General features: G+C 41.5%; 1 protein-coding gene across 13 annotated transcripts in view; it reads left to right on the top strand.

Moving 5' to 3' along the window:
* The window catches only part of st3gal3b (ST3 beta-galactoside alpha-2,3-sialyltransferase 3b), a 53,486-nt gene extending 29,701 nt beyond the window's left edge, over positions 1 to 23,785 (top strand). For all 13 annotated transcript variants that reach the window (XM_013270025.3, XM_005476058.3, XM_019348121.2 and 10 more), the window contains 6 exons: positions 3,059 to 3,122; positions 3,207 to 3,302; positions 5,701 to 5,887; positions 16,348 to 16,494; positions 18,241 to 18,387; positions 21,092 to 23,785. In XM_013270025.3, the coding sequence (XP_013125479.1) occupies positions 3,059 to 3,122; positions 3,207 to 3,302; positions 5,701 to 5,887; positions 16,348 to 16,494; positions 18,241 to 18,387; positions 21,092 to 21,181 (731 nt within the window). In that variant the 3' untranslated portion in view covers positions 21,182 to 23,785. The remainder of the gene's footprint in view (positions 1 to 3,058; positions 3,123 to 3,206; positions 3,303 to 5,700; positions 5,888 to 16,347; positions 16,495 to 18,240; positions 18,388 to 21,091) is intronic.
* The last annotated feature ends 3,530 nt before the right edge of the window (positions 23,786 to 27,315 follow it).

The following is a 27,315-nucleotide window of genomic DNA, read 5'->3' as shown; positions in this document are numbered from 1 at the left end:
CCTCCGCAGTTTGTCGTAACCTTTCAAGTGATGTACATGTGTTTGCTGGATGAACTCTATCTTGGGACCGGAAAATTTGATGTCTTCCAACACTCCAACATTAGCATGTCCGCACACAGTGCTTGCACTTGTTAACTGACCTTAACACACTCCAGCACTTCAGATATCGAACAAGTACACAGTACCATGGGAACCTAAGAGATAACATTAATCTGTCTTCACTGGCATGCTCTGTCACATTTTCCAATACTTGCAAGCAGAAGGTAAAGTGAATGTTACCTTTGTGCTCTGGCAAGTTCTCCACCGTCAATTAAACGTGTACCCACGCACACACACAGCCACAGCTATCAATAGAACGCTCCCTGTGTGAGTGTTACACCTGGTTTCTGTTTTCTCCACGGACTGTGATGGCAGTGGGGTTTCCCTTTTAGTGGTACTCATGTGGAGAGGTGATACGTGTGGATCTTGAATAGAACTCCACAAAGGATTCCAAATTGAGACCACGGAGTAGAGCTGGTGGGTGGGAGTTTTATTTTGACTTTTTATTGTGCCAAGAAGTATCTTTGGCACACATCAGCTACAGCCTGAAGAAGGAAAAAAATCATTAAGCTGCCCTGATTCGTTTTCAGAGGGGGGAAAATAAAACTACACAGCCAGTGATTGGATTGCTCAAAATTCAGGATTAATTTAAATTTTAAATGAAAATCTTTTTAAATATCTTATTTCTGCAGTTTAAAGTGGACTTTGTTTTTTTTTTTTAAACTGTTAATAGACTTGAGGAATTTTGTGGTGTGAGAGTGTGAACCATAAGTTTATAAATTCCTTGCGGTGCTATTTTTGGAGAACCTGTTGGGAGGAAAGATGTGATTTGTTGTTAGTTGCTTCTGTACGTATCCATGCTTGTTTCCAGCTGTTATATTTAGTTTGGGACATGAACTTTTTTTGTTCGTGTATGTGTGTAGGGATGAACTTCTTCCTAACACCTGAAAACCGGATCATTCATCCAGTTTGGTGTACAAATGATCAGAGAAGCTAATGTATCTTTGCAAATACAGATCCAGGGTTGTTAGAAAGCTACAGCAGACTATTTAAAACTGTGTTCTCATCAGCCAGCTCCAAAGCTTTAAAAATAAAGGAGTGATGTCCCTGCACTATTGGTGCTGTTTTTATTCCCAGCATGTCCACCAAATGAAATCACACCGACCGTTATGCAACTTTACACTTAGTTAGGAGGAAGCACAATTAAGGCAGCCAGACTGTGAGCTGGTGCCAAAGACTTAAACACATCTCACATTTGCCGTCATTAGCTGTTTTTTTTCACAGTTGTTAACTAATTTATCAAGGATAGTGATACATTATCTTTGTAGTGCAGATAAATTATTGGCTTTTTTTTTTTTTGCGATCGTCATCTTTCTTTCATCACAGGATTTGTTGTAGTGTTTAGTCTCCACACTCTTTCCAGCAAAGTGTCTGTGTTTATGTGTTATGTGATGCTTCTGCTATTCGTCGGTGTTGCCAGTAAAGATTTTTAACATTTCAAGAGTTCCACATTGGACTAATGTCTGTACTTGCAGCAATTTGTCTTTTGGCACTACCACAAGACATGCTTTGGTGAAAGGGTTTACCGCAGGTACTTAGAGCAATTAGCTTCCATGTTGTCCTCTGAAAGAGCACACTACCCATTGTGATTTTTCACTTTTCACCCGCACGGATCCAGGTGTGGTCCTCGGCCTTGTGTTTATGCTGCTCAGGGTGATACTTGACGCCAGACATCGACACCACATCCAAACAATGAGCTGTGGCTCTGCTCGCCTCTCTTCACTAGGTTAATCATTAGGATTGTTAGACAGGGTGGATGGACTATAATATGTCTTACAACCTGGGTTGAGGCCCCAGTCTAAACGCTCAGTCTGCAAAAAGAGGCCAAGAGAAACAACAAGAGTGAGAGTAAAGGCAGACGGTGTGCTGCATTATGAATATAATAAATAACATGGAATGCTATAAAATAATGACTTTTTTGTGTTTCTTTTAATTTTTTAAATGATGAAGATTCAAATCGAGGACACTTTTTTAAAATTTATTTATTTATTTTTTTATCACAGCTGTTAAATCCACATAGTTCCAACGTACTGCAAATGTAAGATGGAACATAAATAGGTGCAGCTCTAATGGAATCTGCACATTTGAGATGTTGGAGAAGATGAATTATAAATATAAGAGGTCTAAAAATGGTCAGGAGGAAGAAATGCATGCAAGATCTAATGCTGGAGCTATGACTCCAGCTCAATAGCCCGTAGAACATGGCAGGAATGCACGCTATGGCTAAACATCGCCGTTTCTCAACCTGTGATCAGAGGGGGGCTAGCCATGCAAGGAGACGAGTACAACACCGGCCACTTAACCAGGAGAATGTGATTGTTTGAAAACAGCATTCCACTCTGAGTGCTTTTATGGCAGAGTTTTTACATACACACGCATACCATCCTTAACTCCGTATGGCTGTTTCTCTCAGATTCACTCCTCTCCAGAATACAACAGCTTCCCCCCCTGTAATCCCCATCACCACTATTCCTGAGGTTCACTGGTCACTCCTTATCTATGAGTGAATAAACGGAGGGTGGTATTCTCTCTTCCTGTCTGCAGACCACCTAGATTGTTGTATCTCGGGTGGTATGTTGAAATCTTTGGCAGTCTGTTTGGCTTTTAAAAGTGTGATTTCCCCCAGTTTGAGCTTTTCAAATATGTCATTTTCATTATTTGAGAACATCAACTCATCTGAGGAGCTAAAAGGACGTTCTGAGCGCTTAAAGTGACTGACTCTGATGACAAAGCTCCATTTTCTAGTGCCAGATCAGTAGATGGAGTATTTTTTTTTTTTTCTTCTTCAAAAGTTTGATACTTGGAGCATTATTCGCTGCTGAGGTAAAAATTATTAGCTTGGCAATGAATTTCACCCACATTATAGCATGTACTTATGGATGAATTTCTAATGGTGACTGTATTGTAGTATGGAGGCCCTGTCTTTAATGTGCTGCTTTGTTTTCTTCTTTCTCTGCAGAGAGAATAATAGACAGCATTTTGACTATAACGAGAAATTACGGGCTAGGAGAGGAGCTCGACAGGTACTTGCACCTACTCATCAGCGCCAACATGAAGTCTCTTTTTGGTTCCTTGTTTCTTCTTAATATGACTATCATATCTTCCAGTCTCAGCTGTAAGCGATGCATCGTCGTGGGTAATGGTGGGATCTTGTCCAACAAGTCTCTGGGGTCCCGAATAGATGAATACGATGTTGTGGTCAGGTAAGATACCAAAATAAAAGGGATTCCGTTTAACAGCAGTGTTCTGTATAACCAATGTGATATCCAACGTTAAATAGTGTGAAGGTGTGGGGTTTTTTTGTTTTCTGTTTTTTTGGGGGGGGTTTCCCCCCTGGACAGCTTGAATATTTAGTTGAAGGGAAATTTAGAAAATATGTCTTCTGCATCAGCAACATGTGACCAAAATAGGAATGCATGGTTGCTTCAGTGAAGTGCTGGGAAGCAGTGTTGTGGAATATCGAGAAGTCTCTGCTCTGCTTTTTGTTATTTGGGGGGACTCAGTAACATACTTTTTTTTTCTTTCCCCCCACTGGGAAGTTCACTGAGAAGGGGAAAACCATGGGAGGAAAAAAAACCCCTTAAAAATAATAAAGCAATAAAGCACACACAGTGGTTGCAGTGACACTTTTCATTGTTTTTAACACTCCGTTTCACTTCAGTTCTTTGTGTCTTATAACTTTGCTCTCAGACCTGGCTGGCACACCAACAACAACATGGGCAAGAGTGGCCCACAGAGCATTTGTTACACATACTTCGTACACTGCGTCCACCTGACATCATGCTCACTGCAGGCAGACGGTCATACCCTGGAGTGAACTCGCTTCTCCACAGACAAGCACAGCAGCCCACTAATCAGCTAAACGAGCTAAAGATGAAAGCAGGAAACTCCAAAATAAAACAGGATGTACTGTTACCTTTAGTGATTTAGTGATTCCAGAATGACCGTAGCTTACCCAGATGTTGATGTCAGATGTTAACTCTTGTGATGAGGTGGCAAGCTGGGTTTCCCTCTGACCAGTCTGTCACATAGATCCAGCTTATGTGTCAGCTGAATCTTCATGTGGAGGTTTTGCTTTGTCTTTCTGTTTGCAGACGTGCTGTTTTATCTGGCGGATTCCTAAACATTTTAGATCTTGGCTTCAATTCCCCTTAAATGATATTGCTTTTTTTTTAAAAAGACCACTGTATACAGCTTAATCTGATTCATTAAAACCTTTGGATGAGAAAATAATAATCCCGTGCTTTTCACTATGCTTTTCTTTAGGGATGCACCGATACCGATACTGGTATCGGGTATCGGGGCCGATACTGTAAAATGTGTGCGTACTCGTACTCGTAAAAGTTAACCGATACCATGAACCGATACTAATGTAGCCCGGATGGGAATACTCATAATTCCCATGGACTTAAACGCCACGGTAACATAAGGTGTTCACAGTTGATGTTATGTGATGTAACTCTACCCTAAATGTAATTTGCCCTGTAATATGTCACAAGGTAAATACAGGTAATTAGACCAATCAAACTGTTATGTTAATCATAAAAGTATTATTTTATGGTATGTAACTCTGAAGGGAGTTAAAATATTTTTCAGAGTTCTAATTTTCTGGAGGCCCGTGAAGGTAGCATAAAACGGGACCTGTGTATCTGTTGCAATGGAGGAGGAGAAGAGAACGGCATGGAGAGATGCACAAGGTTAGCTGAACCAAAGTGAGAGACTCGGCTAGTTTTACTGAGGTTAACCAGCACAAAAGAGTGTGTGACTAGAAAGCTGACCGTGTGAGAGCTTCACAACAGAGTGTGGGTGAAGTGACTTTTTGTTTCAATGGTCGCACCACCGTGGAAAACTGTGTTTCCAGCTACGACCGCCGAGGCTAAAGGCTAGCCCGGACTGCTTGGCTTCGCCAAGGAGGCAGCCGCTATGGACTGTCGGAGAGCTGGACAGTGACTGGCTAACGCGCTGTAGCAGAGACAGCATCGGGTCCGCAGGGAGTGGATTTAGTGTGGGACTGGTGAACGGCGATCTACCGGGCAACGGAACTGTAAGTCAGAATTTTGTGCTCTTACTGGGGAGAAGAGGATTTTTCTCCATCGTCCTGCGTGAGCAGCAAACAGGCCTGCAACAAGTGTGTATGTGAGTGTGTGTGGGGCCCATGTGTGAATATTGTGTGTTAAGTGGATTTATATAACGTGTTTTGGAGTGTATATTAGTGAGTCACTTACCAAAAGGTGATAATATAAGTTGGGTTGTTTAATATAATTTGAAAGGGAATTATGTCATTTATACAGTGTATTTCATTTGGTTAAGGAATTGGAATATCATTTGAGTTTAAAAAAGGGATGTGTTGTACAGTATTTGTCTCTGCCCTTACGTTCAGTAAACGTTTCGTTTGTGTTAAAGAGTTGTCTGGGGTCGTTTCTTTACTGCTGGTTAAGTTTAACTTGTGTGTGGTAGAAGTATCGGTTTTTGTACTCGGTATCGGCAAGTACTCAGATCCAAGTATCGGTATCGGATCGGTTTGAAAAAATTGGTATCGTTGCATCCCTACTTTTCTTAAATTCCTGATTCCACTCACTGTTGTCTTTCTTGCGTTGACAGGTTGAATGAAGCTCTAGTAAAAGGTTATGGAAAAGACGTAGGAACTAAAACCACCATAAGGATTACATATCCAGAGGGTGCGATCCAGAACCCAGAAAACTACGAACAAGACTCACTTTTTGTTCTATCTGCTTTCAAACCACTTGATTTCAAGTGGCTCAGACAAATGGTCTTCAAGGAGAAAATGGTAAGGACTTATTTGGAGGTTTTTTCTCTTTTGTTTTTTTCTCTCTTCAATAAATGAAGGTTGAAATCTTGAACTTACAAACACAAAACCTGGAAGATATTTAAGCTACTTGACTATTGAAATATAAATGGATCCAAACTGCAAGCAGTTTTTTGGAACAAGATTCCTGCTTATGCTTGCATTCACTTACATTTTCTTTCATTTATTTCAGCATTTGCTTTCCTCACTGTGTATTTGTTGGTTTGATCAGCGCTCGGCTGAATTATTGCGCAACAATTTTGTCCCCCGTTGAACATCTAAATCAGAGCAGAATAACCTATAATCACATCCTCCTGATTACCTGTGGAAATGTAAACCACTTTGTAAAAGAATAAGTAAGAATACACATAATTATGCCATATACTAAATTATATTGGGAATGCTTTAGATGATTTAAATGTTTAATGTGGAAAGGACGTTCAAGGAAAAAAGACCTTTTTTTTTTTTTTTTCCTTTCCTTTGCTATGTAACAAGCCTATCACATGTCCCATGGAATATTAAATATTGGCACAGTTAATTGACAGGTTATGAGTTGCCCTATTAATCTCACAGGGTCAGACTGAATGGCCCAATTGTGTCTACCTTATCTCTGAAAGTATTACCGAACGTGGCTGTTTTTTAATGGCTCCTCTTCTCATTCTGTCCTTTTGTTAGAAAAAAGCTCTCTTGGCACTTTCGTGCTGTTCTTGTTGAGTAGTCTATAATATCTCTTTGAGTGGGATTATTTTGAATCCACTTAGCTCAAGGACAAAGGGACTGCCTCAAAGAATAATCCAAGTATTTAAAGAAACATACTAGATCCTCCCTTTCTTTTCTTTTTTTTAAAGTTTTAGAATGTGTTATATCTTTATGAATTTACATTATTGCTGAGTGCTTCTATAAAGCTCCACATGTGCAGTGTTAAGCAAAACCAATCCTGCCTGCTTCTGTGAGGGGCGGTCACATATTCACCCATAAAGGGCAATAACTTGACTTGATTTTTAATTTTGGACGATTTCCCCTTTAAGGCCATTCTGTGCACCATTGCATCACTTCGAGAACTCTTCCTATGTTTGAATCACTTGCATTCACACTGAAACTTCAGTTGTCAAAACAGCAACATTTCCACTTGGAATTTCCAAAGTGGTGTTTATACACCACTTTGCATATAGTCATTAGTTATTATTAATCCATGGCTTTCTTCCTCAGTGTGCCTTTTGTCGTGTCTCCCTGCCTGGTCTCATTTTTGGGGGTTTCTCTGTATTATTGTAGGGTCTTTACCTTACAATACAAAGCGTCTTGCGGCGACTGTTGAGATTTTTGTTGCTGTATAAATAAAATTTAAATGAATTTGTGAGAAAGGACAGAGATACAGAGGAGTGAGCGGTTAGCATGCTTCTGGTCACAATACTGACCTTTTGGGTTTGGACTCTGTGTGCTTTCTCTAAACTACAGTTTGGTGTTCAGGTCGTAGCTGGACACCAAGCTTGAGTGTCTGGCTTCAGTCATCATCCTCTACATGAAAGCTGCATCAGTTTGACACAGAAGTTGATGTTTGTTAAGCCTGTGGTGAAATCTCAAAGGAGCGCGTGCAGGTGGTCACACTGGGATTTCCAATGAGCAACGAAAAAACTGTGAGCACAGGAAGTGGTGCGAAGGTGCACACAGAGGTCTCCTGCATGGGGAGAAGTGTTGAATTTAAAGCAGATGTTTGTTTGTGTGGGTTTCCTTTTTTTGTTTTTGTTCATGTTGGTGTTGTAAAACTCACAAATGTAATTTTATTAAAAATCAGAGTAGGAAGTATAAGACATTTTCTTCTAAGCAGTAAAAATAACCAGATGTTTTACTTTTTTTGTTTTGTTTTGGAAAAAAGTGTCATTAGAAAACACAGGATTTGGGAAACCTGCTTTATTTTCTGACACAGTCGAGTGAATTTCAGAGACCGTATCCCAGCTGGAATTTTTACAAGGCGGCTTTTGTCAAAATAGAAAGTCACAAGTGGAAAAAAACAGAATTGAGGTGGGTGGGAGGAAATGGACAGTACAGTTAGGGTATGGCATAACAAACTGAAACAGCGTAGTAGTGTCAATTTTGATTAAAGGACAAAAGAAAATGTATAGATGGAAAGGATGATGTAAAATGGAGTAAAGGGTTGACAGTGGGGAAAGGAAAGGGAGTACTGGAAGTTGACGGTAAAGTAAAATAAAATAAAACTGCTTTCTTGGCTGGCTCGTGGCCTCTTTAGCCTTTGATAGTGCCCAGATTTTTGTGGCGTGTCAGATGGAGAGGACAGTGAAAATGGCAGCCTTGATAATTGATCTGGCCCCCGGCGTCTGACTCAGTCCTCTTTCATCTGCTGAGGAAGGAGGAATGCAACTGTTGGGTTAATTATCAGGAAACAGAAATATCATCAGTGTCTTCTGTTTTGAGGCTCGATGACACCATGGCAGAATAAAACTGACACATGTGCAGAGACCCATGTTTGACCTCCAGAAAACAGGAACATAATGGGACACGCTATTTATATGGCAGGAAATCGAATGCATTTCATCTATACTGCCATTCTAGACAGTTTACTTCATTTTTATTTTGGCAACTTGTGCCCTTGAAACTCTTTCAGTGTAAAAGTAATCCATAAACGATATCAGTGTAGTGAGGTGGTTTATAGAATTACAGTCCAAAAAAAAGCCCCTCTAGCTGTTCAGACTTGTTACTAAGAGTAACAAGCCTGTCCTAGAATAGCAGAGTCGGTGAGTTGTGCAATCTGTCGGTTTAAACTGCTTTGGTCCAGATGTGAAATGGGCTGCCTGCTCATTAGTGCTGACCGTTGCTCCCCGGTTGAGTCTCAGTGGTGGTAGGTGTTGTTATGACTGTAAGCCGATGTGTTTAGGGAATGCTTTCATTTGACACTAGTTTCAAAAGTTGTGTATAATAAGTAGCACGTCACATTGACTTAAATGATAAATGAACTGTCTGCAGCAAGCTTTTATGTGCTTATTTAAAAATGCACCACGCAGGCATTTAATTTGTTTGCTCACATTAAACTATTTGGTAAGAAAATGCAGCATATACCTTTAGTGAAGCATGAAGCTGCTTGTGTTACTAGGAGAGCAATATCTGTTTGCTGTTGGATTTTCTGCCTTGGCAGCAACATGAAAGAAACCCGTCAAAAGACTGATATCCTGTCTTCATTGTATCTCATTCACTAGCAGCAGGGAGAAATGCAGAGTAAACACGAAGATGTTTTTATCTGCACGTTTGATTTCACCTCCTGTGATCTCAGGAAAAACGTTCCTAAAAAAATAATTATAATAATGAATTAAAAAAATATATGCCTGCTCACTATTTTAAAACCATTTTTCTTTACTTCTTACCACACAAACAGGTATTTAATGGAATAAAACCATCATACGTTTGGTAAAGAACTATTTGCAGGAAATCCTCATCCAAGTAGCAGCAAGCCCCCCCTGCACCCCTTTACTCGATCCATTTTGTTTGGCCTAGAGGGTAACATAATGTAACTCTGGACAGTTGTCCTTCGGGAGCTTTTACAGCCGGGAATTTCTTTGTGTAACCTGCATACTTGGAGCTGGAAGGGATGAAAAACCTTTTTTACTTGCCTTCTGTGGTTATGAAAGCGAGTGTAATTTTTTTTTTTTTTTTTTTTTCTGAAAGGTTAGTGGGTGGTACACACTTGCGCAGTTCCAAATGACTCATCTAGCCGGTGGTAAATGTGCCGGACTATCCTTCATTTATTGCAGATTTTCATGTGCCTAGAGTGCAGTCTTGGAAAGCTGGCCAGAATACAAATGAGCAAGACAGTTTCCCAATCTGTTATTTAGAGTTTCAGACACTTCCACAAACACGCAGACGCACGCAAAGAAATCCAGTCGTGATCACATCTAATCCTTCTTCCTAATTGTGCCTGTCCTTTTTAATACATACACAGTCCCAAAGCATCACAAAGCTTCCAATTTCCCTTATCCCTCATTGTCTACCTGATTACAAGCTAACTTTCTCACTCTGCCTTAAAATCGGACCCCACAACGGCAACAGCCTGGTTGATTGCCACATTACATGCTGTTTACACATGTGCTCAAACACGATTTCCACGATTGCTGATATAGGTTTTTTCTCTTTCTCTTTTTTCTTTTCTCTCCTGGGTCTAATTTGCAAATTTTTTTTTTTTTTTTTTTTTTTTTTTTTGCCTTCATGCACAGCGCGCACTCACAGTTCATGCACACACAGTGTGCATGTGTTTGTATATGCAGGGATATTTTTAAACAGATCCAGTGAAAGATATACAGCCGGTGGTAAACACAGGGTTTGAAGGTGGAGTGTCGGTGTTCTATCTCTCCTGTTTGTTTACAGGAGCTTTCGCTGCTGGCTGCAGGGCAGAGAGATAAATGATGGATGCAGACAATTTGTGGAAGAAAGTACTTCTCCTTTAATAGAAATACCGCCAGGGGTTCTTATTCCAAAGTAACAAAATACTGGAGTGTAGCCAATATTTCTGTCTTTTTGTAAATGCCAAAGAAATCGAGTGTAGCTAAAAAATCGAGTCTCCAGAATGGCAAGGTTCTCAACATTGTTGAGAAATTTAAATGTAAATTCCCGATGGCTGGAATACTGGTGTGAGCCAGTGAGCTGTGTGGTGTGGTGCCCAGATTTTGGGGTTTACATACTTGTCATTTTATCCCCAAAAAAGTTTCTTGCAACCCTTTTACTGTGGATGAACTGCAGGAAGGTATATGGCTCTTCTTTTAAGTCCAAACATCTGTGGAGAATCCCCCAGTTGCATGCATACATGCATTCATAAACATTTACATACTTGTAAACATGGATTCTGAACGTGAACCAAGTGACTAACGTGGTGTCCGGATGTCACTGATTGCCACGAGTGTTGTGTTTCAGAAGTGAGTCACCTACCTAGCCTGCTGTGATTTACACTGGGACCTGTACACTGGGTTCCTTCGGTGCTGTGTTCCAATAGAGTGGATGTTGATTAATGATGTATTTATGTGAGTTTAAGGAGACCTATGATAAGGTCGCCCGAAGAACTGATGTTTGTGTTGTTGTGTTTTTGTTAAATTTTTATTAATTTGTTTTTTATAACCATATACGAGCAGATCCTTGTGGTATTGCTTGTGATCTTTCAACACATCACCTATTATTTCCCAGAGACTTTGCTGCACCTGCTGGTTTTAAAGGATGTAGTGTAGTGTAGCGGTGAAGCATTGGCACAATTTTCATCTTTGCCATCGTGGAAGTTTGGAGATTTGTGCTTCCCATACTGAGTAACCTCAGAGAGACCAGGAATTGATAAATCACTATGACCTCAGTGGGAGGAGAGGTCGTGGTATGTGTCAAGAAAACAAAAAACACAAATCGGGGACTGCTTCAGATTCCTGCCTAAAAACAAAGAGGGGGAATATTATAAGTGGACCTTTAGTAACTGTAATCCCCTGCTGTGCACCTCCAGGTTTTATTCCCTACCTCTCTCCATTCAGACATTCTTGCACAAATGGTTCCTCTTCAGAGGAGCACTTAAGTGGTAAGACACTACCACTTGTAAACTCAGAGACCTGACATGTACACAGTGCTAATGACCTCCAGGCAGCTGTAATTGTGATTGTTCGCAGTTTGGGGCTGCCGTTTTGTTTTCTAAATTGCTTTAAGCCGGCCCTCCGGAAATTCGGTCCACCTCGTCTGAGCCATCCAGCTCCACGGCACAAACATCAAACGCAACCACATCCTCGCTCAGCAAGTTTACAGGATTGAAAAACTCCAAATAGTGTTACGGTTGTCAGTCAGGGAAGTAAGGCCATCCGTTGCTGTTGAAGCAATACTCTGAGATCAATCTGAAGAGTGGTCACATGTAGGCTGAAACTGAAAACAGTTTCTGGTGACAAGATTGTTTGGCTTCACTGGTTGTGGCAGACAAATGGTTTACGCTCAAGGCATTTAAAGCCACCTGTAGTAACCCTGCATATGTCAAACTTTTTGTTTCCCTTTATCCGTCATATTTCAGTGTTGTTCAGTGTGTCTGCACTTTTCACTCAGTCCCCCAGAAGCTATAAACTGAGCTGGCTGCTTCACTTAACACAGCGGACCACTTTAGTTTTAAGGTGAGTTCAGTTTTGGTTTGGGCTGGAAGCCACAATGAAACCAAAGCACGCTAAAAACTCTCAATGCAAGGCTCTAAACCAAAGCTGTTGCTTATTTGAGCCTTTTTATACAAGGACACAGGATACATACCATTATGTTTATGGACAGTCTAATTTAGGTATCTCACCAGCACATGATCTTAGTTACCTTTTTTGAGATTTTTAGCTCTGTTGTTAATTACCTTTTTCCTTGTAGCGTTCTTTTTTGCTTCACTTTTTCCATTTGTTTGATCCTTTCCATCTTTAGGCTTACAGTAGGACTTCTCCTCATCCTGTGGCACACTTTAATCCTCTGATTCAAGCTCCCTTTTTTTTTTTCTTCTTCTTTAATGGTTTGTGTAGTTGTGATTTTCCAGCAGCTTTGAAATCACAAAACAAATACACTTAGCCTTTGTAAGGCTTCAGCTCAAGCTGACAAGTTACCTGTACTCTGCCATCTACTTTAATCGTACATGCTTTTGTTTGTGGTTTCAGAGGAATCAATAATAGTCCATTTCTAATCTCAACAGCATTACTGCTCTGTTGGTACATCCTCTTCATCCTCACCACAGAAAAATTAGTATTGCACAGATATTATCGCAACATCACTGCATTGTTATAGTGCTGGAGATTGTGCATGCAGTTCTAAATGTGCATACATTTAGAACTGCATTTCCAGCTCTCTGTGCTGTGTGGTAAACAATGTTTATAATTAGCTCTCAAGAAATGCCGTGACTGTTGCTGTAGTGGACAAACGTGTGTAATTCAGAGTTTGAGGTTAAGCCAGCCTGAGCTGTATGCTGTGCTTTGATGTAACTGTATAAGCAAGTATAAGCTTGCTGTTCCTGTTATTTGGAGAATTGTTGAATCTGTGAACTCATAATTTCTGCTCATCCGCACTCAGTTCAGGCTCGCTATGCTTTGAGATCTACCTTCTGACAAGACTGCAAACTGAGCGGAGTCTCCAATCTGCAAATTGGTTGTTTAAAGCTAGGCTAGTTGGGGGGGGTTGTTTTTATTTTTTGAGGGGAGTTGCATCATCTTTTCCTCAACACGGTTGACTGGCACCAAGCTGATTTTTAAGTTCTTGTAACTGAGTAATGTTGACCCCCCTCTAGGATCGATCTCCTTGCATTGCAAATAATTAACTCACCCAGTTCAGGTTTGTTTTAACAGGTGCTTTATTGGAGCGCACCACCTTGTGCACACACTTAAATCTAATAATCTAAACCAATTTAACCATAAAGCTGTCGCAGGAGAACGGAAACAGTCATTTCCTCTTTGACCACAGCTCAGTGACAGCCTGGCCAGCCAACGCAGCACACGTGTGTTCACCTTTGAGCATGTGTGCGTCCGTCGTTAGCAAGTGGTGTGAAGGACCCTTTCTGTAGCTTCCTATCGTGTCTAGGGCAAAGTTACAGTGCTTTGTTTTGAGAAACAAATGCATGTTCACACAGAGGTTAGCAGTTAGTCCACAGTGGGAGCCACATCCTGTTCCCTTAAGGCTATTTGTAGGAGCTTTGAGTACAGATTGTACGCTACTCATCGCTGGAAGTGCAGCCTTTTCAGTGCTGCTTTAAAGCCATTTCTTTTCATCTTTATTTACTGGATACCTAGCTTATGTCATTTTGATGTTCATTGTTCATTGCTGTCAATGTGCAGCTCTTCTGGAAAATTTCGACAGCTCAATGTTCTGCTCATAGCAGCCTGGTGGATCTTGTCTAAGGAGGGTGGAGTAACTGTCCTGCTGTGAAATGTTAATTACAGAGAGTCTGTTAATTTTAAGCTTATTTTTAATTAAAAAAAAAAAATCACATTCTGATGGTGTCATTTCAAAACGGGGCTTATTGTTTGAAAGTGAAATTCTTTCTCATTCTGCTCAGCGGTTTGTCGTCCTTCTTGCATATGTTTCATTTGTAATGAACCAAATGTTTCCAGTGGGTGGCAGGTGTTTACTGCAGGCTAGCTAGTTAAGCACCAAGATTCTTTTGCTACAAAGCCATATTAATGTAGTACGTGCAGGATGTGGTTTGGTAAACTGTATAAAATGTTCAACCCCTAATGGTGCCTCTGTAGAAGCGCAAGTTGGCCATGCCATAAAAACAGATCAGTTTTCCACTTCCCCTTAATCCACCTTAAATGATCTCTCAGGTACAAGGAAGTCTGTGGAATTAATAATTTTCTTTTTATGTTTTAACATTTATTTCCTGCTCCTGTGATGTGTTCCTGAGCCTGTGCATTGACTCTGTACAGAACTGTCTGGTTTTAATGCAGTGCAGCCTGAGGCTGAACATTACAGCCATTCATGACTTGTTTTGAGCCTTGTTCTTGTGCACAGGAATGTCTCTGAATTCTCTGGATATTTTATATGATCACTAAAACATTTGTAGTTTTATGTTTTGTTTTGTTTTTTTTCTAAACCATTTGCTCACCATGTTTTCACAGCATTGTGAAATCCACCCCATCTTTCCTTCTCAAAGTTTGGGATCAAGTAAATCATTGCTGTCTGTTTTTTGTTTACATGTTACAAAGTGTTACAGCGTTTTGGAAAACGGGGTTGTGAGCAGCTTCCCACATTCCTTAACTCATAAACATACCCACCGTTCCCATCCCTCCTAACAATCCCAAATCCTTACATACTAATTGCTCATACATTTCTCAAAGCCACCTGTACTTGTCTGATCTTCAAAGAGATCCCCACCCTGTGACATTTGTGTCTATGTGCATGTCAGATCATTGCTGTGTAAAGCATGGGGTGGGTGTGTGTGTGTGTGTGTGTATGTGTTGTGTCATTAGCCGCTCTCCTTCCTAGAATAAAGAAAAAAATGCATCACTCTTTATTCAGCATACACAGACCTGCACACATCCAAACAGCTCGGCTAAATAGATTTCTGGCAAACACAAGCTGTGTTGACAGGAGAGATGAGCTGCTGTTCCTGTCGCAGCTTGCCGAGGGCACAGAGCTGGGCCTGCGTTCAAAAAGAGCCGCCACTGTTGAACCCACAAAGCCATCAGACTTGTTGCTATTGCCTCTGCCAACACACAAACACACACACATACACATTGCTGTATCAAAGGCAGCCAGGCGAGTGTTTGACTGTTTGAACAGGTGATTCCCATTGGCTTCATGGATCTTAGGAAGCTGCACTGTCAAGACAAGTCAATCACACACTGTTAATTTGTTACTTGTTAATTTAGTGTAACATTTGAATGAATGCAGTAAAGGGAGCTAGTTTCGACTCAGGATTCACTTGCATTATGTATAAACTTATCCAAGGGGGGGCTTTTTGTCTGTGTCTCAGTTTACTAATATCCGTCGGCGGTTCTGGAATGACTAAGTTGGGCAAGTGCCTTTCATTAGAGTTGCATAATTTTATTCAGGTGGTGTTACTAGCATGTCTGACGGGTTGTCCTAGCGACTGATGAAGATTGCCTTGTGTAAAGAGACCCGAGGTCTCTCAGAACACCCTCGGGTCAAGGTGTGATTTTGTGCCATTTCCTTTCTAATGCAATATTTACCCACAGATGTTGGCTATGGATGGGTTCCCAGCAGCGTGTCTGACTTCAGAGAAATGTGTGTCTACAAAAGATTTTTTGTCAAAATCAATTATTTCACTAATATATTGATATTTCCACAAGCCTGAGAAAATTGTAGGAAACAGTAGAAAGTCTCAGCACGGTAATGGAGCAGTTTTGCTCCAGGGTCGGTGCATGTTAACACGGCAGCACTATTATCGGCACCTTGTTATAATCATTGTCCTTATTTGGTGTTCACTTAGATTATGAAGTATTTCTTTCTCAAAGGAAAATGGCACTGAAGCCTTAAAAAGGTTCAACTGTGTGTCGCACTATTGTCTTATCTACATCTTCTAAAACTTTGATGAGGACTTTTGTGCAGCCTCTCGTTACCACTCTAGGGCAACTTTATCCCTCACAAACTGCTAGACTTTCCTTCTGACAGGTCAAAATTACTGGTGTCCTGCAAACGGCAACCCCCCACCCCCCTTCATTCATTAAAGGTCCAGAAGTAATTTCCCCAATCAGTGGTAGACAGAGCCTGGCTTCTGGTTTGCGTCTTTGTTAAAGGAGGATCATCTTTTGTTGATGTTTGGTTGGTAAATTTTAGTTGGCTATCACCAATAAAGGTGCCATCAATTGAAACCTTTTGTTTTTTGGGGGGTTTTTTTCCCCTCTTTGTGCCTCTGTGACATGGCTCTAATATGACAGTGTAAAATAAATTCTTTACTATACACAAACTGACCTTTTTCTACTGCCTCCCATCTTTTTACTGTTCAGAGGGGCACAGATGGCTTTTGGAAGTCAGTGGCTCAGTCGGTCCCTCGGGAGCCGACAGAGATGAGAATCCTCAACCCCTACTTCATCCAGGAGGCTGCCTTCCAGTTCATTGGCCTGCCATTCAACAATGGCATCATGGGCAAAGGGGTAAGTAACAGTGGAACTTCACTTCAGTTTTAAACCTTCACCGTAGGTATGTTGTAACTGCACACCCTTCTAAAACAGGAAAAAAAAAAAAACCCCTGCGCTGTATTCAGTGGTGTAGCCTGACGTGCACCCCCCTTGAAATGTAACTTTGCTCGATGCAGTCCGCACAAGGATAAATGCTGGCAACGGCGTCGGCCAGTTACGTAGGCTACATCAGATATCGACTTTGTATGCATAGATGAGACATTCATCTGTTTTCGTAAGAGAATGAGAGCTGAATATCCAGAAAGAATGGGGAGGGGATTGGACTGCGTTTCCAAACGAAATACAGAATAATTACAGCCCCACTCGCCTGTGCCCTGCTTACACAAGAGTCTCTCTTTTTTTTTTTTTCTTCAAATAACTAATTGAAGAAAATATACAAATGTTATATAATCTGCTGATTCTGGAGCCATTTAGGGGCTTATTTAGCTGTAAGTTATGAGCAGAGTTCATTCTTGGAACAGGAGCTTTAATTAGGGAGCCATGGATTTAAAGGGTTCTGATCTTTCACTGCATTTTACTTTGGTACATTAAAAACTAGTGAATACCTGCTGCAACCTGGAGCCAGGGTGAATTCTGCTGCCGTGTCATCCCAGAGAATATTTTGTTTAAGAAGTGATGAAATTTAAATTGGTGACTATCAAATCGATTGCAGAGCAGAAAAATTACAAACTAAACATCAGACTGTTTGAAATTAAATACTGGTGTGCAAGTGTATATAGCTGTGTATGCAAACAGTGTGTGTATGTGTCTGTGTACACTTGGCGAGTAAAGGGGGGATAGGGGGAATTGGAGGGGACATGAGGAGTGTATCACCCTAACACCACCCTCTGGGGGCCACCAAGAACACCCCTGCATGAACTCCGCTCTGCAACATGTGTTGAACATGTGTATATGTGTGTGTGTGTGTTTGTGCATAAGAGAGCGAGTGCATGATGATCTGTGTGCACGTTTGTGTTTGTGTCTGGGTGTTTGCAGCGCTGTCTGGCTGCAGAGTTGTATGATTTGGCACATTCTTTCCCTAGAAACACTTTACCGTTTCTCTTCTGACCATCACAGTGTATGTTTATGTACATGGAAATTAATGAGGAGGACTATTTGTTATACTAGTGTTTATGTTGAGTGTGTGTGGCTGCATGTGTGTAAAATAATCTCTTATTAGAACATGCAGTGGGGGGTTGGCCAGCTGGTGGTTCAGCTCCACCTACCCTGAGGGCTGCAAATCAGGGTAATGATTTAAATGGGGCCTCCCTCCCTCTGCTCTTTCTTCTGCACCCTGCATTTCCCCCCCAACTCTCTGTTGTTCTGCAACATCCTCACATACACAATCAAACACACACAGAGGCCCTTTTACCTACCCCCCCGAATCCCAGATCTCTGGCACCCCAGGGCGGTTAGGAAGCACAGCTTCAACCCTGTAGATCAGCGTGTCGTAGCAGGGGTCTACAGGCATCACATCTCAAAGGTAATAGTTAATCACCAAGTGTTCAGAGTCAGTTAGCAGCAGTGAAGTAGAACAAAGACAGAAGTACCGAAGAGGGAGGGAGGGAAGCAGATACGAGAGTGGTAGAATACATCTGTGTCAAATGCAATGAGAAAATTATAATAATAATTAGGTAGATTTTCTTTTCTTTTTTTTTTCATCCCTGTTTTTCATTTTAATAAAGTGTGTGTGTGTCGCCCACACCTGTGTTTCTGCCACAGAACATTCCAACTTTGGGGACTGTTGCTATAACAATGGCGCTGCACAACTGCGACGAGGTGGCGGTGGCTGGTTTTGGTTACGACATGAACAAGCCCTACGCACCTCTGCACTACTACGAGTCTGTCAAGATGTCCGCCATTAAAGAGGTGAGCGTTCGCACATCAGCACTTATTTCACTACAGGGTAATCCAGCATTGGAGGCACTCTTTAAGATTTCTTTAAATGAAATGTGGAACCACGTGGGCTCATTCCTAATGAGAACAATATATTCTAGCTGCTCCTTACCCTTTGGCCACAGTAGAATAACCAAAGTAACAACTGTAGACTTTGATTAGGAGGGACCACCACTCCTGTGAAGGAGTGCGAGGGGGACGTGAACTGGCTTACAGCCAAAATACATTCACTACAAAGCAGTCACTGTTTGGGCTTATGGTAATATTAGTCCAAGAATTCTTTTGGGGTTCAACTTCTCCCATTTTTTTTTTCTTTAAAGCCAAAATTATAGCCGTTATGAGCTTGTGGAAAAAATGCTTGGAAGTGCTCCGGCGTGCTAACCAGCTCTTTGCAGTTGGCTAACGGTTGTTCTACAAATATTTAAGATTAGAAGGGACTGTTAAAGCTGCGGAGGTGTGAGGAACATTTTGTGTCTGATAACTGCACCATCAGCTCCAAGTCTCTGGATATTTTGTGAAAGGATTAAACACAAACCTTCCAAAAAATATCCCTTCACTGATCCAATATCTTCTATAGTTAAGATGTGTAAATGCCATAACATGCAATTCACAGTATTTCAGTTCTTTTTAAACCGTTCAGTGACCCCTCGTGGACTACGCCCATCAGAATCAGGAAATGCTACATTGTAAGATGAAAGCAGTCACTAAACAGCTTGTTTTGGAGTGATGCTTCAAAGAGGAACAGCATGCCAGCCACACGCCCACAAGAGAGTAACGGCCACCTCGATACTGAGGTTTAAGGCTCAAACACTTCTCTTAATTTGTCACCTGTCTGTAACTTTACGTCCCATTTGACTTGGAAAATTAAATCAGAGGCGCTTTCATGAAAGATTAAGACCACAGATTAGTAGAAACCACAGAAAATGTCTGGAAAAAAAGGGAAACAAACCCGTACATGTATTAAACCATAAACAAAACGAAAGCTTGTTGAGACTTCTTGATAAATTAAAGAATAAATTCATTAGAGATGAAAAATGCCAATCGTCAAACTAAATCTTCAGATTGAAGTGGGAACGGTCTTTCATCAGTCACTTAAACGATCGTTTTCTAAACGTCCTCATGACGGAGCTCTCTCTGCTCCATCAAGTCTGCATCTCTGTGTTTACACTGAAACCGAGCTGAATCAGAGATGTCACCCATGCGCTGACATGTGTAAACCATGAGCTCAGTATGATGATAACCTTTGTCTAAACTCCCAGTGAACCTTTGGCATTTATTGTCATCATCTTCATCAGCATTGTCATCATCAGCCACACATGGCTAATTAATGTTAATGTTTTTAGCCTTTCTTTTTTTTTCTCTGTTGTTTGGAAAGCTTAACCAGCGCCTGAGGTTATTTGATTTTTCGGGAACTGCACAACTGGTAAACCACCCAGCTATTCTTAGGCCTGTTCTTTAACTGTCTGGGTGGAGGATTAAAATCCACAATACATGTCTATCTATGCATCCTCATTTTTTTCATCTCAAAGCTGTACTTGGAAATGATCTAATCATTGACTGTGAAAACCCACAGAGAATGATGACCTGAGGCTGTGGAGCCATTGGCATCTTTCAGCTCATCTTCCAGTTTTGATTTTATGGTCACAACTTTAACATTTTTGTCATGTGGAGTTTCACTAAAGAAAGAAGTCAAAGAGGAATAAAGTCTTACAGTTATTATTTGGAAGTTACCCAAAGACATGATTGCAACCAATGCATATGTTGCCCTGTCTGTCCCGTGTGCAAAGTGGATACGGACAGACTTTTAGTGAAGCTGAGAAGGCATTGGGGTTTATTTCTACCCTGCTCCTCCTCATCTTTTAGCTGCTTCCTATAGGAGTCACCACAGCAGATCGTCATTAAAGCTAATGAAACATCATAAAAACCACCCAGAGTGGAACCTAAAAGCAAATGGAGGAAACTGTCTCGAGTGCTTACATGCTGGATTACATATTAGATGTAATTGGATGTAAATCTGCTAGTGAACAAAGCAGCTAGAAGGAGCTTTTCATCGTGGACCTTTTTAATAGCGATTGCACGTAACCTTAAGTAAATACTCGCCAACTAGTTGCAGAATACGCACTTTTCTCTCCCAACCAGTGGTTGCCAGCAGGTCGTTATTGTTGTTATTGTATTTTAAATGTCATTGTAATTTTGCTGTTGACTTCTGTGAAAACTGCAGCTTATTGTTCTTTCAGGCCGTGGTGTTTCCCATCATGTAATTGTAGGAGGCTTGACCCAGACAGACACACAGCCAGACCTTATAAGAGCGTCTTGAAGCTCTCCACTTTTTTTCATTCTTTCTCATATGTCTCTTCCTCCACCCTGTGCCTCCTTGATCTGCTCTCTGTCTATTCCTTCTCCCTTTGTCCCTAACTATCCCACTGGACTGAATTCTTATAGCACAGCAGGACAGAAGACTGACCACCATGGCTTAACACATGCTCCATTGTTGTACACTTGAACACCCACATGTATAGACACTGGGGATATAGTAACCCTAAACTTAACATACAATTTTGTCTGGCGCTGTTGGAAAATGTACTGTTTAATATGCCTCCTCCCACCACTTATCCTCGTGCTTCATCTGTGATGTTGTATCTTTCTGAATATGTCCTTTCCTTTGATTATCCTGCAGTCATGGACACACAACATATCCAAGGAAAAGGAGTTCCTTCGTAAGCTGGTGAAGGCAAACGTCATCAAAGATCTGACCAATGGTATCTAAGTTTACACCCGCCCACAGTCTCCCTCCGCCATTCCCAAAAGACTACTAGCAGGAAGCTGGGAAATGGATTGACTTTTTGAAGAAGGAAAAAAAAACCCTTGGCGTCCGGGTGGCCTGCACACTGCCGGGGTTTTTATATCAAAGGATATTAAAAAAAGAAGAATAAATACAGGAGGGATTCTGTGGAGAGACGCGCACACACATGTGCCTTCTGAACCAAAGACTGCTGCTGATTGAAGCGGGGGGAAACGAGCATGGGGGGAGCACTGGATCTGCGTAGTTTTGCGTCTTATCAAAAGACATTCGCAGGAACGCTCCGCCGGCCCCACACTGCAGTGTTTACCACTTCAAAGCCCTGAGTATTACATGAATGAACAGTAAGAGCAGAGGTGACACTTTGTGACCCACAAAAGTCAGAGTTTAGCTTGACATTCCGGTCAGTCTGGTGAAGAGACAGAAGACAAAGGGATGGAGAAGGACTGTAACAGAATGTGGGGATGGGTTGAATATTAGCAGTGCCAAATGTACCTCGTACAGAGAAGAGGCCACCCCCCTCTCCTTCTGCTGCCTGAATGTATTCTTGCTCCTCATTGTAAATATCAAAAATAATTTTTACTGTGCTTTTTAAAAAGCTGCAGCAGCTGCCCTGATCCTCGTCAGTCACTACTTCATTCATTCATCCCCCCCCCCCCCCCCCATTCTGTCCTGACTTAAAAATTAACACTTGCTCCACCAGATGATCTCTGACACCCCCACCTGTCACAAAGACTGGTGTTACTTTGACACACTAATATAAGCTTGCGGCTCCCCATGCTGTTTGCATCAGGTAAGAAGCCACCAAAAAGCTAAATACTAATCAAGACTAAAGGTCTTTGAGGTATTTAAAATTGAAGTTTATTTGAGGTATTTTAAAACTCTACATCTTCTTTTTTTCAATAAAGATGCTGTCTTTTGTAGTTTTTAAAGTTGAACCCTGTAAGAGAGAAAGTAAAACTTAAGACACTGCAATCTCCTCTTACTTAATCCTATCTTTGTTCATGTCAGAGACCTAAAGTGATCCAGGGTGTTTTATGGCATCCCTTTTCCATCCTCCTGTTGCTGCAGAGGTTTTGTTCTTCACTAAATGATGAACTCTTTTGTGGAATATATGTTATTGTTTTTTGTTTATTTATTTTGTTCCAAAGTCCCAGTGTTTTGGTCACAGGCAGGCCTGCTTTCTGTTCTAAACAAAATTTTGCATTTGTGCTTTAAACTTCAGCACCATGTGCTTCCCCAGAGACTGCAGCATCATCTAGGCTTATGGCAGAAGTAGTCATGCGGCTGAATCTGCTTGAAACTGGATGGGTGTTAAATGTCTGCACCTCTTCATTTTCTTTGTTTTACGCAGCGTTTGTTAACACAACACATGTGACCTTCTGTGACGGCGGGCGTTAAGAAAGAAAAAAAAATTCCACAGGTGATAAATGCCACCTTCAGTTTGAAATTCATGTGCTGCTGAGGCCTTTGCACTTCTCACATGGAGATCCTGTTACAGGCTTCTCTGTATTTTAACATTGAACATATTCGTGATCTCTCACTCATACACACACACACACACACACACACACACACACACACACACACACACACACACACACACACACACACACACACTCTCCTTCAAACAGTGAGGGAGAGCAAGAAGATGCATATGTTCATCGTGTTATATGAATGCGATAATCAGCTTTATATGGTGATGGTGCATTTTAAAAACTGCTTTACTTTTTTTGTGAATAGGGTTTTCTCCAATTTTCTGTCTTTTTAACTCTTCTTTTGGAAGTGTAGATTGTATACACACACACACACACGATGCATTGCTCTTTTTGTTTCCTTCATGCTCATTAGTTTCCACATGCTGCCAGGGTCATGTATCGTCATGTCATGCCCAGTCCCTTTCAGAATGGTTCTCCTGGGTTTGAAAATGGATACTTTTTTTTTCTTTTTTGTAAAACTGGGCTCTGTTTGGGACTTTTTCTGAGAGCAAAAGGTACAGGGAACATCTGAGCATTGCACTATCATGAGGCGCTGTCAGTGCCTTACACCTCATCACCTGGAAGCTGTAGCGAGGAGTGTGACTGCTGTGAAAGAGAACAAAGGCAGCTGATTCCAGTATGTAGGCGCAGCTCCAGCTCTGGGTCAGGACAGGTCTCATTCCTGGCGTTTGGGACCGGTCCACTTCATGTATGTACATTGTATACAATCCAAGTGAAAGTTGAAGCCCTATACTGTTTTGTTGTTTTTTGTATGTTTTAGGGGAAAGTGATGTGTATATTGTATTTTAATAAACAAGATGGCTACTTAGGTTAAATCATTTGAAAACTATGATTAAAAAAAAAAAAATCAAATATTTTCTGTTTGAACCCTAAAACACAGAAAACTACCAGTATAGTCTTCAGAGCTAACGAGTCTGAGCAGATCCTTAATTGGAGAGGAGCCCGTTTCTGTCTTACTTTTTAGGTTTTTAATTTTTATTTTTTAATGAATGCTGGATAAGTTCACATGTTACATCCAAATCGCCTTTTTCTTTTCTTCTAATCTGTTCAAAATAAAGCCGAATGTATTTGCTTTTGTTGTTTGTGGTATTTATAAATCTTTTATTTTGAAGCATCAACAGGAGGTCAAAGTGATTGAACGTGTTAATAATTCTTTTTATATATATATATATATATATATAAATATATATATACACAGTTACAGAAGGCTTTCTGTTGCCTAATAAAAAGGTTTGTAATGGAACTTTGTGCGTGTGGTCTTTTCATTTTATTGTAAATGGCCTTATTGGAGACATGCATGAGTGTCCAAAAATAATTTTTACTGTGCTTTTTAAAAAGCTGCAGCAGCTGCACAAACTGATTGTTTGTGCAGGAAATTAATTTGATGTGGTTGATCCGCCTTCTGCTTTTAATCTAGCTTTTATCACAAAGTGGCAGCTCTGGGCTCAAATATGTCAGCGGTGTGGCCCTTGGTGTCTTAGTCTGGCATGCTGATAGTGGAGCAGTCCTCATGAAATGTGCAGCAGGTTGGAACACTGTCTGCCTCCTCCCGTTTCAGGGGATACAGAGTGCAGGAAACCCAGTGGAGATGAAGGAGGGATGGGATGGAGCAGTGCGGAGAAGGGGATTTCCTCCGCTGATTTGTGCTCTGTATCTCCAACCTGCAGAGCCAGGGGAAATCATTTTTCAATCCTCCAGCGACCAGGCTTCCTCTCTAATTCACTCTCCTTTTTCTCTTGTGTGTTTGTCTCACTCCCTCTGTTACTCGTTTCCCATTTTGTGCTCTGCTGCGCTGTTCACTTCTCCCTCTTCACCTGCTCGTTGCTAACAGGGATCAAATTTCACTGGAAGTCATGAGGGACTCATTTGAGACACACAATAAATACACGGCAGTATTCAGCTGCAGCGCACAAACTTTCACTTCCCTGCAAACGTGATCATAAACCACAGCTGTGAGGTGAAGGAAGACAAGACGCCGAGGGCCTTTAAAGCGCCTCCACAGCGTCCCATCCCATCCTGCTGTTAACGGGGTGCCAGAAACTCCCCCCCTTACACACACACAAATAAGTCACGCCTCACTGGTCACCGCAACCGCAGAACTCGAGCTACCCTGACTCGACAAATTTCCTGACCTCCACGAGGGTGGGATCGAGTGCTCTCTCCCTCCCTGCAGCAAGGGGAATATTTGCCACCTGGGATCTCCCCGAGGCAGCTGGCCGGCCCGGCTGGCTGGAGGCGGTTGCTCTCGCAGGTCCGGCAGACAGGGCTATGAGCAGGCCTGCACCTCTTCAGCCGACGGGCTTTTTATTCTGAGCGACAGGTTCCCCCTGGCCCCACCTCCTCTCTGAAGGCTTGGAACAGAGAGGCCACGACCTCCGAGCCTGAAATTCAAACTCCTCGTAAAAAAAAAAAAAAGAAAGAAAGAAAGAAAGAAAGAAAGAAAGAAAGTTGGAGAGGGTGAAAACACCCATTCAGACACCCGTTTCTCTCTTCCCCTGCTCTGTTTAGCCAATGCCGGGTCAGCTGAGATGAAAATTCCCTTCTCCGCACTGCGTCCCACACAGTGTCGTTTACCTTTGTCTGTGGATCTGACACACCTACAGGGCCTGTCATGCTCCTGTAATGCAGATGGATGTGCCTTCTTGTCCCGTCGGCATCTGAACTTGTCCTCTGCTGTGGCTCATTCTAGATCATCAGAAAGTTGACACGTATTGGATTATGGATAGAAAGATATATATGTATATAATTTAATGCATATTTTATGCCCAGAGGAAAAATATATATATTATATGTAGTATTTCCTGGCCCGATTCTTGATTATCCAAAGCAATAAACAAAACCTTGTGTGCGTAGACGTTTGACTATTGATTGATTTGATTCCTTAGCTCATCCCTTCAGCTGTGCCTCCGGGAGATAGAACTGAAGCCAGAGTGACACTGTGAAGTTTCACCGCTGTTTACTCTGCGCACGCTCCATCCATCCATCCACGTAATAGCAGCCCCAATCAAGCCACATGCCGACGCTTTGCTTTATGATTTGTTTGTATGAACAATGATACAACAAATCTGGAGGACGCCTGCAGGAATGCAGCTTTGAAATGCTCGGCTGAGGCGGTAATTACTGGAGATTTATCAGCGCCGTGTGTTCACTTGTTGAGCTAATGTGGAAACGGGGTGCTGTGCAGTCCGCTGTTTTACTGCTCTCGGAGCTTCATTGTGCTCTCTCTCTCGCACGTGTGGCCTGGGGGCTTTAAAGTCAGTGTACTGGAAGAGAGGAGATCCCACTTGAAAAGTGAAAACAAATTTAAAAGTGGGAAGAGGCCAAAGAAAAGAGAGTCACCTTTTGGATGAAGAAAGGACAAATGGGCTACAGCAAAGATGGTCAATAGGGGCAGTGACCTGTGCCTCCAGAAGAGACCAGAGAAACGTTGGAGAGAATACAAAAATATCCTTCGAGTCTCCTTCACATGACAGCCAGAGAGCACTCTTCTCTCTTCCCTCTGTCTCCCAAAAAGTGATTTCCAATGCTTCTCTGTGTTTTCTATGTGTAATACCTTTGCTTATATTGCTAAGTAGACTGCAGTCAACAGGAATTAAGAAGGGATTATATATAAAATAGAGAAATGACCTGTTTTGCAAGTATCTCTATGACCTACATTACAATCAATCCAGTCCAATACCTCGATAGAACTGTTATTTGCAATTACTGCTTCCGTCTTGGCCAGATCTCTCTTAAAAAAGACATTTTAATGTCAATGACACTTATTTTACCTGCATAAATAAAGGATATATAAATTGATGTCTCCAAAAATTTATTCCAGCTGTTACCTTGTAATCAGAATGATCTTTCTTGCTCAAAATGAGTTGAAATTATAGGTCAACAAGCCATTTGCGGTAGTTTAAATACATGCAATCACTTTTTGGCTTGGCACATCTGGTCCTGAATGTGAGTGGACCCAGCAGCTCATCCCAAAAGGACAAGGCTGCATGTTTGGTCAGCAAACGTTCTGGGTTCACTTGACACACCAGAAACACTTTGATATTAAAAAAAATATCGTCCTCGTAAATTCAGTTTTATACTGTAACATAGGAAATGAAAAATTCCATTAAAACCACAACAGTGGCCACGTTATGGCTTGCCAGACAGGGGGAGAAGGAGGAGGTCTGCAGCAATCCAGTGCCTGCGTGTGTGTTTGTGTTTGTATGGCCTGGAAATGTGTGTGTTTTGCTTGCATGGGGTTTAACTGTAGGTGTACAAACAGTGTCATGCTGTAATTCCCTTTAACAATACTGAACAAGTTCATCGCCATGGCTCACAGTGATGGATGATGTGGACACACTCGTTAGACACACTTGGATTTGTCGTGCCCTCTGCTCAAACTGCCACCTGCTTGCTGCCTCATTTGAAGTGGTGCCTGGCTCTACCAAGGAGGGAAACTTACATTATTTGGCAGATCGAGATGATATGTGTGAAAACTGCTTCAGGCATATTTAAGGAATCAAACAAAGTTCAGTTTTGACATCTCTAAACGCTTGTTTTGACATCTTTGATTCATCAGTAAGTCCCAAATATTCCAGAATTTTATGATCCTGGCGGGTCTAC

This window comes from Oreochromis niloticus, linkage group LG18 (assembly GCF_001858045.2).
Source record: "Oreochromis niloticus isolate F11D_XX linkage group LG18, O_niloticus_UMD_NMBU, whole genome shotgun sequence".
Taxonomy (NCBI): Eukaryota; Metazoa; Chordata; class Actinopteri; order Cichliformes; family Cichlidae; genus Oreochromis; species Oreochromis niloticus.
The sequence above is the reverse complement of the archived record's forward strand: the minus strand, read 5'-3'. Positions and strand labels throughout refer to the sequence as shown.